This window comes from Ornithorhynchus anatinus, chromosome 5 (genome assembly GCF_004115215.2).
Source record: "Ornithorhynchus anatinus isolate Pmale09 chromosome 5, mOrnAna1.pri.v4, whole genome shotgun sequence".
NCBI classification, from domain to species: domain Eukaryota; kingdom Metazoa; phylum Chordata; class Mammalia; order Monotremata; family Ornithorhynchidae; genus Ornithorhynchus; species Ornithorhynchus anatinus.
The window spans coordinates 93,632,254-93,646,132 of NC_041732.1; the positions used below are offsets into that span (position 1 = coordinate 93,632,254).

At 42.4% G+C, this 13,879-nt stretch overlaps 1 protein-coding gene across 3 annotated transcripts in view; it reads left to right on the plus strand.

The window, feature by feature from the left end:
* Positions 1-13,879, plus strand: part of PIEZO2 (piezo type mechanosensitive ion channel component 2) — a 522,557-nt gene that overhangs the window by 411,039 nt on the left and 97,639 nt on the right. For 2 of the 3 annotated variants that reach the window (XM_029065630.2, XM_029065632.2), the window contains 3 exons: positions 7,741-7,773; positions 8,147-8,364; positions 12,055-12,215. In XM_029065630.2, the coding sequence (XP_028921463.1) occupies positions 7,741-7,773; positions 8,147-8,364; positions 12,055-12,215 (412 nt within the window). The remainder of the gene's footprint in view (positions 1-7,740; positions 7,774-8,146; positions 8,365-12,054; positions 12,216-13,879) is intronic. The other variant, XM_029065631.2, reaches the window with a different exon arrangement.

Here is a 13,879-nt window from a genome sequence, read left to right on the forward strand (position 1 = left end):
GGCCTAAGTGACAGCCTTGAATGTTCATCATTAGCTTGGCAACTTGGTATCTAACTTCTCCCCGAGGTTCATCTCAAAGAGTACATTACAAATCTAAAGTGATGGGGAAAGAGAAAGGATTTTAAGAGGCTGGTTTGAAGGGCATACCATACTTTCTCTACTTTCACTTTAAGTACAATACAGGTACAGAAGCTTGTAGGATGAAAATAGCAAACTGGGAGTAATCAATCAAGAATATGAATTGTGTTCACTATTAATTACTCTTTACTCACTGAAAAAGCCCACTACTTTCTCTCTACTCAAGTACACTTAAATCTACCTTTGATGTAGATGGAAAAGTTTAGGACATCGGGGGTTATAGAATTAAGATCCCTGCACAATGGACAAAGCAGAGTAGACTCTGTTTTTAACTTTTTAATTTTGACTCAAAGTCCAAAAAGAGTCAGCTGATTTTGATATGAGGAAAACAAGATACGTATCCAATTAGATCAGTCAAGGTGCTATCAAATAGTATTTGTTGAGAATCTATTGTGTGCTGAGCACTGTGCTGAGTGCTCCAAAGAGCCTACCACTGGTCTTATTGAGCCAACATAGTCATGTGTTAGTTATTGCCTTTCACTTATACTGTCCCCAAATTAACACTTTGGCTGATCTCAAATGAAGCTTTCTGACATGTCATTTATTCTATTGTACGTAAACTTTATATTCTGAGTACTTGCTTCTCATTTTAGTGATTCTATTTCCATTGTGACTTAAGGAATGAATTAGCAAAGGTTTGTTTCAGCATGTAATCTGTTGGTTAACGATAGATCGTGCTAAGTAGAATTTAGAAATTTGAAGAAACTCAGCCTATAAAAATTTAAAACATTGACGCAGTTTAATAAAAGATCATGAAAAAGGGACAAGAGGAAGAAGAGGGGGATCTGAAAAGATGCCTCCTTCAGCTGTCCTAATTAGAGTTGCCTAGAGTCCGGAGGTACTGTTGTACTATTTCTGCCTCGCGTTTGTTCACTGCATGAATGAAGAGCTTTCAGAATTGGTTGCTGAATGTGATAATATGAATCTCTCCCAAAAGCCGTTTGTGTCATTCATTCCTGTTAACAATTTCCTTTTTCTCTCTCTAACACGTTTCCATGCCATCGCATGCATTCTTGCTCTACCATCTCTCACCTCGTAGCCATGCCAAAGTCAATGGGCGTGTGTATCTAATAATAAATAGGTGGGTACCTCAATATTTCCTTTCTTTTTCTAAAAACTATACCTGAATGTGTTTACCTCTTAAAGACTTTGAAAGCAAATCTCTTTAATAACTGTGTGTGAGAGACATCTAAGAATCAATATTCAGGCACATTCCTGGATTATTCTGATAAATCCACCCACCATTAAAGATTCAGCTCAGCTGAATTTGAGCTCCACTTTCCTAGTTCACTTTTGAACGAGACTGATACCTGTTACTTTCCTAGCTGTTTTGGGAGAGTTCATTTAGAAAATAATTTTGTGTCTTTTCTCCTTCGTGAATTGATTCACACCCAAGGAATTAAGATTGAAAAGGAGAAAGTGAGATGGAAACTCCACATGCACAAGTAATAGACATGGCCATCCAAATAAATTCCAATACTCTTGAATAGTTGGCACACGTATTTACCATTGGGATTTCAGGTTTTCAGGATCATTGGATTTGTGCTGCCAGAATATTTTCCAGTTTAAAGGTCATTTCCCATGATGGTGGGGAAGGAGAGGCTTGAAAATTTTCTTTTCTTTAGTGGTAAAACTGATGTGTGTTGTCGGTATTGGTGTTGGATTGAAAATAATGAATGAGAGTAACAAATTGATCATTAGAAGGATCTGACCGTACCCATTTCTACCCCTTTTCCTTGCTCTTCCTCCACCCCTGGCCTTTCTTTTTGATAAAACCCAAGGAAGGAGAAAAATAGGATGTTGAAGGAGAAAGGTCCCACAGAAATCTGATACTGAGGCTCCTTCTAGGTCCGTCATGAGACTTGCAATGGTGACTCAGTTTCTGTCCCTTCACAATCCCGACAGACTACCTGCATTGTCGATGGTACCCATGACTTCCAAGGGAGCTCTAGACTGGAGAGAAATGCTTGCTATGCAGGAGGGGACTCGAACCAGACCCCCAGAATCTGCAGCTTGCCTGTGGGCTCCTCTCAGTCCCTCCCTGACTAATGCAGGTTAAACCCTAATGCATGTGGTTTCTGATTTATTTCAAGGAAGGAAGCTGTGGCCTGCCCATCCTGCTCTTTTGCCCTTGAAGTAATGGAAAACAAATGAAAAAGCAGGCATCCTAAGTGTCCGCACTTTCCACTTATCCTATATGCCTGCTGCTGACTACTCACTTGCCCATATTGCTCAAGAATCAACTAAAATCAGAGTATACCCAGAAAAAAATTGCACTACTAGTACTATTTGTAGTGTTTATTGAAATCCCACTTGGTGTGCTACCCTGAACCTGGCACTTGGAAAGTACAGAATAGCCAAGTGACAGATCCCCTCTCCATTCATTCAATCTTATTTATTGAGTGCTTACTGTGTGCATACACTGTACTAAGAGCATGGGAAGTACAGTTTGGCAATAAAGAGAGACTATTCCTGCCCATACAAGGAGCTTACACCCTAGTAGGGGATAAAAACTTAAAAATATTTGTAACTGGAATGCTCAAAAAAAGACCAAAAAACTGAGCGCATGTATGTTATAAAGGGTGTAAATAAGTTTGTAAGTGCTAAAGTTGGCTGATGGGATGATATGTCACAGGATGGTGGGAAACTAATCATGGAAAGCTTTTTGGAGGATGTGAGGTTTTCAGAGAGATTTGAATGTGGGGAGAATTGTGGTGTCTCTGATGTGGGGAGGAGTTCCAAACTGGGGAAATGAGGAACTCCATAAGAACTCCACAGCATAAGTGAGGGGATAGAGGCAGGTGAGTCGAGAGCGTCGTTCAGCTACAGGTTTTAGCTCAGGAGGAACAAAGACAGTGAGGTGGGGAGTAGTGGGTAAAGAAAGCAGATAGGTCAAGTGGATCTAGGTGTCAGACAGCTTGAAGTAGATTATCAGGAGTTTTAGTTTGATGAGAAGAGATACAGAGAGCAGGTGGAAGATTTTGAGTAGAGGAGAGATTTGGAGGGAGGGATGATTTGGAAGATGATCCATGCAGCAACATGTAGTATGGATTGGAGGGAGGAGAGGCCGGAGGCCGAGGCAAGACCAGTGCTTGTTCTTGGGTCAAAGCAATTAGGGTTGAGAAGAAGAGGTGAGTCCAGCAGATGGTTCTCAGGGAAAAAACAGCAGGATTTGGTGTGGAGTGAGTACAAGAGTAAAACGACAGAGAAGAGTCGAAGATGACCTCGAGGATGCAGGCTTCTGGGGCAGGGAGGATGGTAACACTGTCGATTGAGATGGGAAAGTTAGCGGGAGGAGTGGATTTAAAGGGGGACGGTAATGTTTAATATTGAATAGCCTCATTCCCCAGAGTTAGAGCATTTTCCAGGTATTAAGTCAACATTCACAAGTATCCTCTTTCATCTCAGGAGGTGAGGAGCGTATTAGAATCTTCATTCCATTGAAGGGACACTGAGAAACAGTAAGGTTAGGTGCCTTAACCAAGTTAGCTCTGAGGACCAAAGCCAAATCTTTCAATTTCCAGCCCAGCTCATTGTGTATCATTCATGCCCTCCTAGGGTGTTACTCCATATTAAAGAAAAGTGCTTGTAACTTCAAATGTAACCTGGGATACAGTTTCAAATACATGAATACCTTACTACATGTTTTAGAATACTCCACACTTTCATTAGGCATGGCTCAGAATGCCTTCTCTTGGGAAGCTTTGAAAACCCACACATTCACTAATGACAGTTCACACAGCATTGGGAACCACAGGAACTTCTGAGTTGAGAGCCTTTCATCACTAAGATAAGAGCTTTTTAGAGTTTGATTGCCCGTTTCTGCATCCCTTTTCAGGAAACAAGATTTTAGCCAGAGGCTATGCAGTGGTGAGTGGGCTCAGGGCCAGCTTAATCCACCTTTTACATTCTCCTACACCCTTTCCTCTTCTCTCCTCCACTCGCTTTTCCTTCCCTCTTCTCTCTTCATCTCCATCCCCTGTCCCTTTTCCTTTCCCTTCCTCATCCTCTCTTGAACTACCCCCACACCTCAAGTATGTTCTCACTCACTCCTGCACATTCTTTCTCTTAACCTCTCTTTCTCGCTCTGTCCCTCCCTCCCTCCTCCTCCTCTCGGTCTTTCATGTGTACAAACACACACACACACACACACACTTTCACCTATTCTTAGATCTGCATTCCTCCACCCCCTCTCTTTTTTCAAGTTATAGTAGATGCTACAGGTCTCAGCTACACCCTTTCATTAGGAAATAATAATAAGTGTGCTATTTGTTAAGTGTTTACTATGTCCTAGGCACTGTACTAAGCACTTGGGTGGATACAAGCAAATCGGGTTGGCCATAGTTCCTGTCCCACATGGAGCTCACAGTCTCAATCCCCAGTTTCCAGATGAAGTAACTGAGACCCAGAGGAGTGAAATGACTTGAACTGGGTCACACAGCAGACAAATGGCAGAGATGAGACTAAGATATCAAAGGACTCTAATCCAGTTTGCTTCCTGCAAACACTCTCCTTGCCACCCAAACACACACACACACACACACACACACACACACACACACACAGATATAAGCATACTGAATCCAAATTATGAAGCAGATTTAAACATCCTACCGAGCTCAGATGTCCATCTCTTGACTAATGAAGAAAACAAATTTAAGGAAAATTCCAGATATTGTTATTGGTACCAATTTTGAGTGACAACAGTATAGTCTTGCAATGAGGCTGGCCCAAATTCTGCTGGCCTGGCACCTTGACAATGAGCAGATGGCACAGAGGACAGTGTGATCATGAACACTACGATCATCTCAGTGACTGCACTGGGGGAAAGGTGGGCAAGAGGCAATGGGTGGTAGATCAGTGAGAGTCCATTTATGAATATTCCAATGGCTACTGTGTTTGGTTCGAGTTGTTTTCTCTAGAGCATCTTTTTTTCACTTTTCTACATGGGCACCAATCACCCCAGACATGATAGTTGAAGGAGCACATCCCTGGGTTACTCTGGGTCAGCAGAGCAGAGTGAGCTACTTTTATAGTTCTTAAAAAATCCAAACTTTGTGGCATCTATGCAAGTATCCCAGAGGCTAGAGAAATACTCCTGCAAGGTAGAAGTGCCATATGTCTGTCGGTTGGCATATGTAGTGTTAGTATATAGTTGGTTTTCAGGAACAAAATGACAGTTGCTTTTGCTTCTGAAACATTTAGTTCTGATTCTACTCCCTACTCAAATGCCCTAGCGCTCATTGAAGATTCTCATTGTTATGGGGATGATGAACTATATAATCAGAGCATTCCCCGTGGAAAAAGATTCTTGGAAGCTTTGAAAAGAGGTATTCCTTCCAGGTGTATTTGGATTCTTTTTTGCCAATCTTCTTCATAGAGTTTTCACAGAGTTTCATAGAGTTTCATAGAGTTTCATAGAGTTTATCATTGACTTAAAGTTTTGAAGGCAGTGAGGTCGAAACACAGGGGCTTATTTTCTGTGGCCCAGACCACCTGGTAAAGCAACTTCATAGAGGGCAACCATTTTGAAGGTTGACAACCCACTGTGCCTTTTATATGGATGAATGTGTTAACAAACTTAAAATATGGAATGATTCCTTTTGGTTCTGATTGAGGAGTGTTTGCAAGGATGCCTACTTTTTAAATCTTCTATATTACTGCTTGAGAAGGATCGGTGATCTGAGGTCTAAAATAACTCTCTTTTCAAAGAATTTGGCTCTTCAAGAAGTGAAACTCAAGATTTAAAAAATCTGCTTCCCAGCCAGATCAGACATTACCCTAAGTATGTTTTCTGTCCTGTTCATTGGTTATCAGAACATTTTGAAATTTATTTTATCCTTATGGAGCGGTACAGCTATTCAGGTGCTCAGTTGGTGAATTACTGAGGTTTGGAATGAGTATTTGAGAAAATGTCTCCTGGATGGTTTAAAATGCAATTCTCTGTGGGTACATTACATACTTCTATCATCACTGTGGAAAAAAGACTAACGTAACATGTTAGCCTAAGTCCCCCATTGTTATATCCCATAGGATGATATCTAACTATATTTTAAGTAAATATTTTGTAGCAGCAGCAGCAGCATTTGAGAGACTTGACATCCAGGCTTGGCACACTGAGGATGTTTGCTAAGTTAACAGTTGATCCATTTTCTGTAGTCAAAAGGTCAAATTAAAAAACCTAATAGCAAAAGATAAAGGCTAATAATTCAGTATAAAAATTTAGCTCCCCCATGAAATACTAATCCTTCCTCATCAAAGAAGGTTGTGTCTTTTTTATTTAATAGTCTAAACCTGCTCTGCTGCATTTTGGTTTTGATACACCGATCCTCTTCTCTCTGCCGAGTGATCCAATCATGGACAGCATTTTTAAGCGTGACTTCTCATTAAATGTGATGGAAACCCAATGCCATCTTGCCAGTTTGGGACATACAACTCTCCAGAAGGGTTTCTGACACACACACAGATTGGAGGGTTAAATGTTTGAATTTAGTCTAGTCTTTGTCGATCAAACTTGTATGGTCACAGTTTAACAATTACATCTCAAGAAGCAACGTGGCTCAGTGCAAAGAGCACGGGCTTGGGACTCAGAGGTCATGGGTTCGAAACCCGGCTCTGCCACTTGCCAGCTGTGTGACTGTGGGCAAGTCACTTAACTTCTCTGTGCCTCAGTTACCTGATCTGTAAAATGGGGATTAAGACTGTGAACCTCACGTGGGACTACCTGATTACCCTGTATCTACCCCAGTCCTCTGCACATAGTAAGCGCTTAACAAATACCAACATTATTATTAGTATTATTATCTCAAAGATGATCCGGGTTTCTATTAGTCCTTCAACCTAACAGCAACTAATGATAATAATAATTATGCTATTTGTTAAACATTTACTATATGACAAGCACTGTATTGAGGACTGGGGTAGAGACAAAATAATTAGGTTGGACACAGTCCCTGTCCCACATGATTCTAAATAGGAGGGAGTAGTATTTAATCTTCACTTTACAGATGGGGAAACTGAGAATTAAGTCACTTGCCCAATGTCACACAGTTGTGGAGCTGAAATTAGAACCCAGGTCCTCTGACTGCCAGGCCCGTGCTCTTTCACTGCTCCTTCTTCTGGCACCCAGCCATCACGTGAGATGAGCTCATCAAATGTTATTCTTTAAGCCTAGGGGTGGTACAGACTTCTTGAGGCTAAATTATTAGGCTTCCACTGCATTTTTGCCTTCAACAGAAATGAAGCGGAATGAGTTAATGAGTATTGGACTGAAAGCACATTTCTTTTTGAAGGAAGAAATTTCTTTTGAAATGTAAATGATGTCATTCATGTAAGAGTTGAAATAATACTCCTCGGCGGTTAATAAAAGCTTTTGTAATTCTGTTCACGGTCCACCCGAGCTTTGACTCTAGATTTAGGAAAAGCACACACACTGTTCTAGCCCTTCTGGAATGCATTTGGCCTTATAAACTTTTGGCAGATAGCATTCTGGAGAGTCTTAGCAGTTGTTGTTTAGCATGATGTGTAAGTTCTAACATTCCTTTTTAATTCTTCTGTTTTCATCTCCTTCTTTTTTCTTTCCGTTTCAATTACTTTGAGCAGCATCAAGAAAAAATTACCAATCCACCAAAATGAGTAAGTCCCCCTGTGAAGTCATGAAATGCTTGCTCTTACTCGATGCCATTTCATGCTTCTCCACCCTAAACTCTGACCATTTTCTCCTCTGGGAAAAATGTCAAGTTTAGGCGTCGATACCACTCATCATGGACTAATCACTAGAAGCCCCAGTGAGACAAGCTAACACAAACTGATTCAGTTTGCAGTGTGCTTTCAGAAAGTGCTTTTGAAAAGGGGGAAAAAAAAAATCTAACACCGCCCCCGTCCACAACCTTGAAAGGCATTTGTATTTGCACTGGTACTTGGCTTTGATTTTGTTTTCATTTTGCTTGCCATTGCTCTTGGTATCATTTCTTCTAAGTCTGCTGACCCTACTGTTCCCTGCCAACAGACTCGCCCACCAAGACGGAAGCCTACCAGACCTGACCATGCTGAACCTTGCGGCCAGTCTGGACAAAGATGAAGAGAAAAACCAGGAAGAGGATAGTGAAGGGAAGGCAGAGGAGCGTGATGGGGACGGGGAGAAAGAAGAAGACAAAAAAGATAGTGAAGAAGAGGAAGATGAGGAAGATGAAGACGATGACTCAGAGGAGGAAGAAGAAACATCAGGTAGTCGAACGTTGTTTTGAAAGAATAAATGTGGTTGTTGTTCGGACAGTCAGCCAGTCGATCGTATTTGTTGAGCGCTTACAGTGTGCAGAGCACTGTACTAGGTGCTTGGGAGAGTACAATAATAATGGTGGTATTTGTTAAGCGCTTACTATGTGCCAAGCACTGTTCTAAGCACTGGGGGGGTTACAAGGTGATCAAGTTGTCCCACGTGGGGCTCACAGTCTTCATCCCCATTTTACAGATAGTAAAATAGTACACGATAGTACATGAGAAGCAGCATGGCTCACTGGAAAGAGCACGGGCTTTGGAGTCAGAGGTCATGGGTTCGAACCCCGGCTCTACCACTTGCCAGCTGTGTGACTTTGGGCAAGTCACTTATCTTCTCGGTGCCTCAGTTCCCTCATCTGTAAAATGGGGATTAAGACTGTGAGCCCCACATGGGACAACCTGATTCCCCTGTGTCTACCCCAGCGCTTAGAACAGTGCTCGGCACATAGTAAGCGCTTAACAAATACCAACATTATTATTATTATTACAGATGAGGGAACTGAGGCACAGAGAAGTGAAGTGACTTGCCCAAAGTCACACAGCTGACAACCGGCAGAGTCGGGATTCGACCCATGACCTCTGACTCCCAAGCCCGGGCTTTTTCCACTGAGCCATGCTGCTTCTCCAATACATCCCAATACATCCAATACAACAGGCACATTCCCTGCCCACAGTGAGCTTACAGACTATAGGGGAAGGCAGATATTAATATGAATAAATAAATTACAGCTACTTTTGGTTGGTAGTTTCCATTTGGTTGTGGCCTTTGAAGTTGAAATAGCTCCAACAATCCCCTCATTCCCTGTCAACTGAGAGGAAAAGCTATCCTAATCTGCGCTTCATGGAACAGATGATGAGTGATCAATTACCGATCGACTTATCCTCATATCGAGAGAGCACATCTTGGTCGGGATACTTAATATTGTCAGAATTCCAAAACTCCTTGTAGGGAAGTCTTTTCCCATGCAGTAATAATAATAATAATGTTGGTATTTAAGCGCTTACTATGTGCAGAGCCAGAATTCGAACCCATGACCTCTGACTCCCAAACCCGGGCTCTTTCCACAGAGCCACGCTGCTCAGTATCAGACGACCCCTTCAGATATCAGAAAGCTATAAGGGCTAACTCGTGCAAGTAGGTTCGCCAAGAAATCATTCCACCTTTGTTTTGAGAGGCGGGAAATGAATGTGTTTGCTGCCTTGGAAACTGATCTGACACATGTTATTGGAAAAGGCAGGAATAGGGAGGGGATGAAACAAGACTGCTCTCCACTGTCCAATAGGGGTCCTGGATCAGTGCCCATTCTATGTCGGCCACACTTCCTGGGAAGGGTTCAAATCAAAACTGTTTATCTAGATTCTTGAGCTAGAAAACCTCCATCTGCACCCATCAGACCATCTGAAGAAGCAGCATGGCTTAGTGGAAAGAGCACGGGTTTGGGAGTCAGAGCTCATGGGTTCTAATCCCGCCTCTGCCACTTGTCCACTGTGTGACTTTGGGTGAGTCACTTAACTTCTCTGTGCCTCAGTTACCTCATCTGTAAAGTGGGGATCAAGCCAGTGAACCCCACATGGGACAACCTGATTACCTTGTATCTACCCCTGTGCTTAGAACAGTGCTTGGCACATAGTAAGTGCTTAACAAATACCATCTGAAGGCCTTTACTGTTACCATTAGGATTGGACCAGTTGAATAATTTGCCTCGGGTTAATTCATTCATTCAGCAATATTTACGGAACACCTGCTTGGTGCAGAGCACTGAACTAAGTGCTCGAAAGGATACAAAAAGTAACAGACATGGTTCCCACCCTTGAGGAATTTACAATCTCATGGGGGAGTCAGGTGGGCAGAAAATATAGTAAGCCCTCATTTCTCCTCGCCACTCTCGATTCTGCATTACCTATGCCCTCGTGTCTGTACCCTCGAAGCACTCCTACCCTCAACCCCACAGCACATTTCAACCTAGCCCTCTACCCTGCCATTTGCCCTAGGTGCAAAATGATTTTACTGTCCATCTCCCTCTATAGACTGTAAGTTCCTTCTGGGCCCAGCACTGTGCCAGCCCCACCCGAAGCATTTGAGAAAAGTAAAAAATGGTCCTTGCTCTCTGGGTGATGATACTTAGAGGAGATTGATGTCACAACAATGAGCAGCACTGATTTTAATAAGTGGCACTCAGCCTGGCTCAGTGGAAAGAGCATGGACTTAGGAGTCAGAGGTCCTGGGTTCTAATTCCGGCTCCGCAACCTGTCAGCTGTGTGACTTTGAGCAAGTTACTTAATTTCTTGGTGCCTCAGTTACCTCATCTATAAAATGGGGATTAAGACTGTGAGCCTCACATGGGACAACCTGATTACCCTGTATCTACCCCAGTGCTTAGAACCGTGCTTTGCACATAGTAAGTGCTTAACAAATACCAACAGTATCATTATTATTAGTAATAGTAATATTTCTTTCACATAGTAAGTGCTTAACAAATACCATCATTATTATTAACTTCTCTTTGCTTCATTTCCTCATCTGTAAAATGGGTATTAAATCCTACTCCCTCTACTTAGACTGTGAGCCCCATGTGAGACAGGGACTTTGTCCAACCTGAATATCTTTCATTCATTCATTCAATCATATTTATCAAGTGCTTACTGTGTGCAGAGCACTGTTTTAAGCACTTTGGAAAGTACAATTGACCAATAAACAGTGACAATCCTGGCCCACAATGAGTTTATAGTCTAGGCAGGTGGAGATAGAAATCAATACAAATAGACATCAAGACAAATAAATAGAATTACAGATATATGCCTAAGTGCTGTGGGGCTGGGAGAGGGGGGAGGAACAAAGGAGCCAGTCGGGGTGCGCAAAGGGAGTGCGAAATGAGGAAAAGTGGGGCTTAATCTTGTATCTACCCCTGCACTTGAGTACCATGCTTGGCACATAGTAAGTTCTTAACAAATACTGAATATTATAATTATCATTACTGTGCTCTTCACCTCCAGGGGTGGTCACCCGTGTGGAGTCAATCAATCAGTGGTATTTGTTGAGCGATCACAATGTGCAGAAAACTGTAATTCATGCTCGGAAGGGTACAAACAGTGGAGTTCTGGGAGTTTTTTTACTCATTTTTTATTGTATTTATTAAAGACTTACTATGTGTGAGACACTGTACTAAGCACTGGAGTAGAAACAAGATAATCAGATAGGACGCAGTCCATATTCCACATGGAGCTCACAACCTTAATCCCCATTTTACAAATGTGGTAACTGAGGCACAGAGAAGTGACTTGCCGAAGGTCACACAGCAAACAAGTGGCGGAGTTGGAATTAGAACCCAGGTCGTCTGACTCACAGGGCCATCCGTGATCTTTCCACTAGGCCATGCTGCTTCCCAGTAGCCTGGTAGACTGAGTTAGTAGAAACATTCCCTGTCCACGATAAGCTTTCAGTTTAGAGGGGGAGACAGACACTAAAAGAAATTACTGATGTGTATGTAAGTGCTGTGGGGCTGAGGGTGGGTGAATATAAAGTGCTTAGAGGGTACAAGCTCCCAGCTCTTCTTTCTATTCAAAAGATTCGACACCCCTCTTAAACCTTATCAAGAACAAGGGTCTTCTGTGGCCTTAATTGGGTTTATTCCTTTGCAGATTTAAGAAACAAATGGCATCTAGTCATCGACCGCCTCACTGTGCTCTTCTTGAAATTCCTGGAATACTTTCACAAGCTGCAAGTTTTTGTGTGGTGGATTTTGGAGTTACACATAATCAAAATCGTCTCTTCCTACATCATCTGGGTGACCGTGAAAGAGGCAAGTAGCCATTTATTGATACTACTACTATTAATGATATGCTATTTATTAAGTGCTTACTATGAGGCAGGCACTGTACTAAGTGCTGCGGTAGATGCCAGACGATCTAAGGGTTAAGTCCAGGTTACCTAATGCTTCCAGGAGAAGGGCTTCGACCACAATGAAGGAGTGGGGGTAGTCATGGGGGAAGTAAGTTTTGAGCCTCTGGAACAAAGGAATAAGCTGGGATGGTGCCCATTCTCCTCCTCAGACCTCCTCAGGGGAGTCAGAGGTCATGGGTTAAAATCCCGGCTCCACTGCTTGTCAGCTGTGTGACTTTGGGCAGGTCACTTCACTTCTCTGGGCCTCAGTTCCCTCAACCGTAAAATGGGGATGAAGACTCTGAGCCCCAGATGGGACAACTTGATCACCTGGTATCCTCTCCAGTGCTTAGAGCCGTGCTTGGCACATAGTAAATGCTCAAAAAATACCAACATTATTTGATTAGACTGTAAGCCCGTCAATGGGCAGGGATTGTCTCTGTTACCAAATTGTACATTCCAAGCACTTAGTATAGTGCTCTGCACATAGTAAACGTTCAATAAATACCATTGAATGAATGAATGAATAATGCGTGTTAGAACCCGTGACTATTAAGTCACGGGTTCTAATCCCAGCTATGCCATTTGTCTGCTGTGTGATCTTGGGCAAGGCACTTAACTTCTCTGTCCCTAAATTACCTCGTCTGTAAAATGGGGATTGAGACGGTGAGCCTCCACGTGGGACAGGGACTGTGTCCAACCTGATTTGCTTGTATCCACCCCAGCGCTTAACACAGTCCCTGGCACATAGTAAGTGCTTAAAAAATAGCATAATAATAAACACTGGGGCCCAGAATGCAGTGAGCGAATAGGGGCAATGAATGATGGAAGAATAGGGGAACACAAAGCCATAGTGTAGCTTTGGGTTGACCCACAATTTGATGTAACACTACAGGGGAATGCCTTGAACCAGAATTGTGTGTTTCTAGATGAGAAACATTGTGTCAGTTCCTGATGATTGTATAGAAAACTAACTGCAGTGTTTACTAGAAATGGAGAACTTTAAGCAGTTACATATTATTTTCTGAAATGCTAATTTTTATGGCATTTAATAATAGTGGCCTTTGTTAAACCCTTACTATGTGCAAAGCACTGTTCTAAGCGCTGGGGGATACAAGGTGATCAGGTTGGCCCACGTGGGGTTCACAGTTTTAATCCCCATTTTACAGATGAGGTAACTGAGGCACAGAGAAGTTAAGTGACTAACCCAAAGTCACACAGCTGGCAAGCGGCGGAGCCGGGTTTAGAACCCATGTCCCCTGACTCCCAAGCCCGGGCTCTTTCCACTGAGCCACGCTGCTTCTCAATATTTAATCTAATGTTTGTTTATTTAATCTAATATCTGTTAGATGCTTACAAGCTTACATGTTAGATGCTTACAGTTCTAAGCATTGTTATTATTCTTCTTATTATTGTTATTATTATTAACATTCTAAGACATGTTAGATGCGTACAGTTCTAAGCATTGGAGTAGTACAAGGAAATCAAGTCATACACAATCAGTCGTATTCACTGAGCGCTGCCTCTGTGCAGAGCACTGTACTAAGTGCTTGGGAGAGTACAACAGAGTTGATAGACACAGTC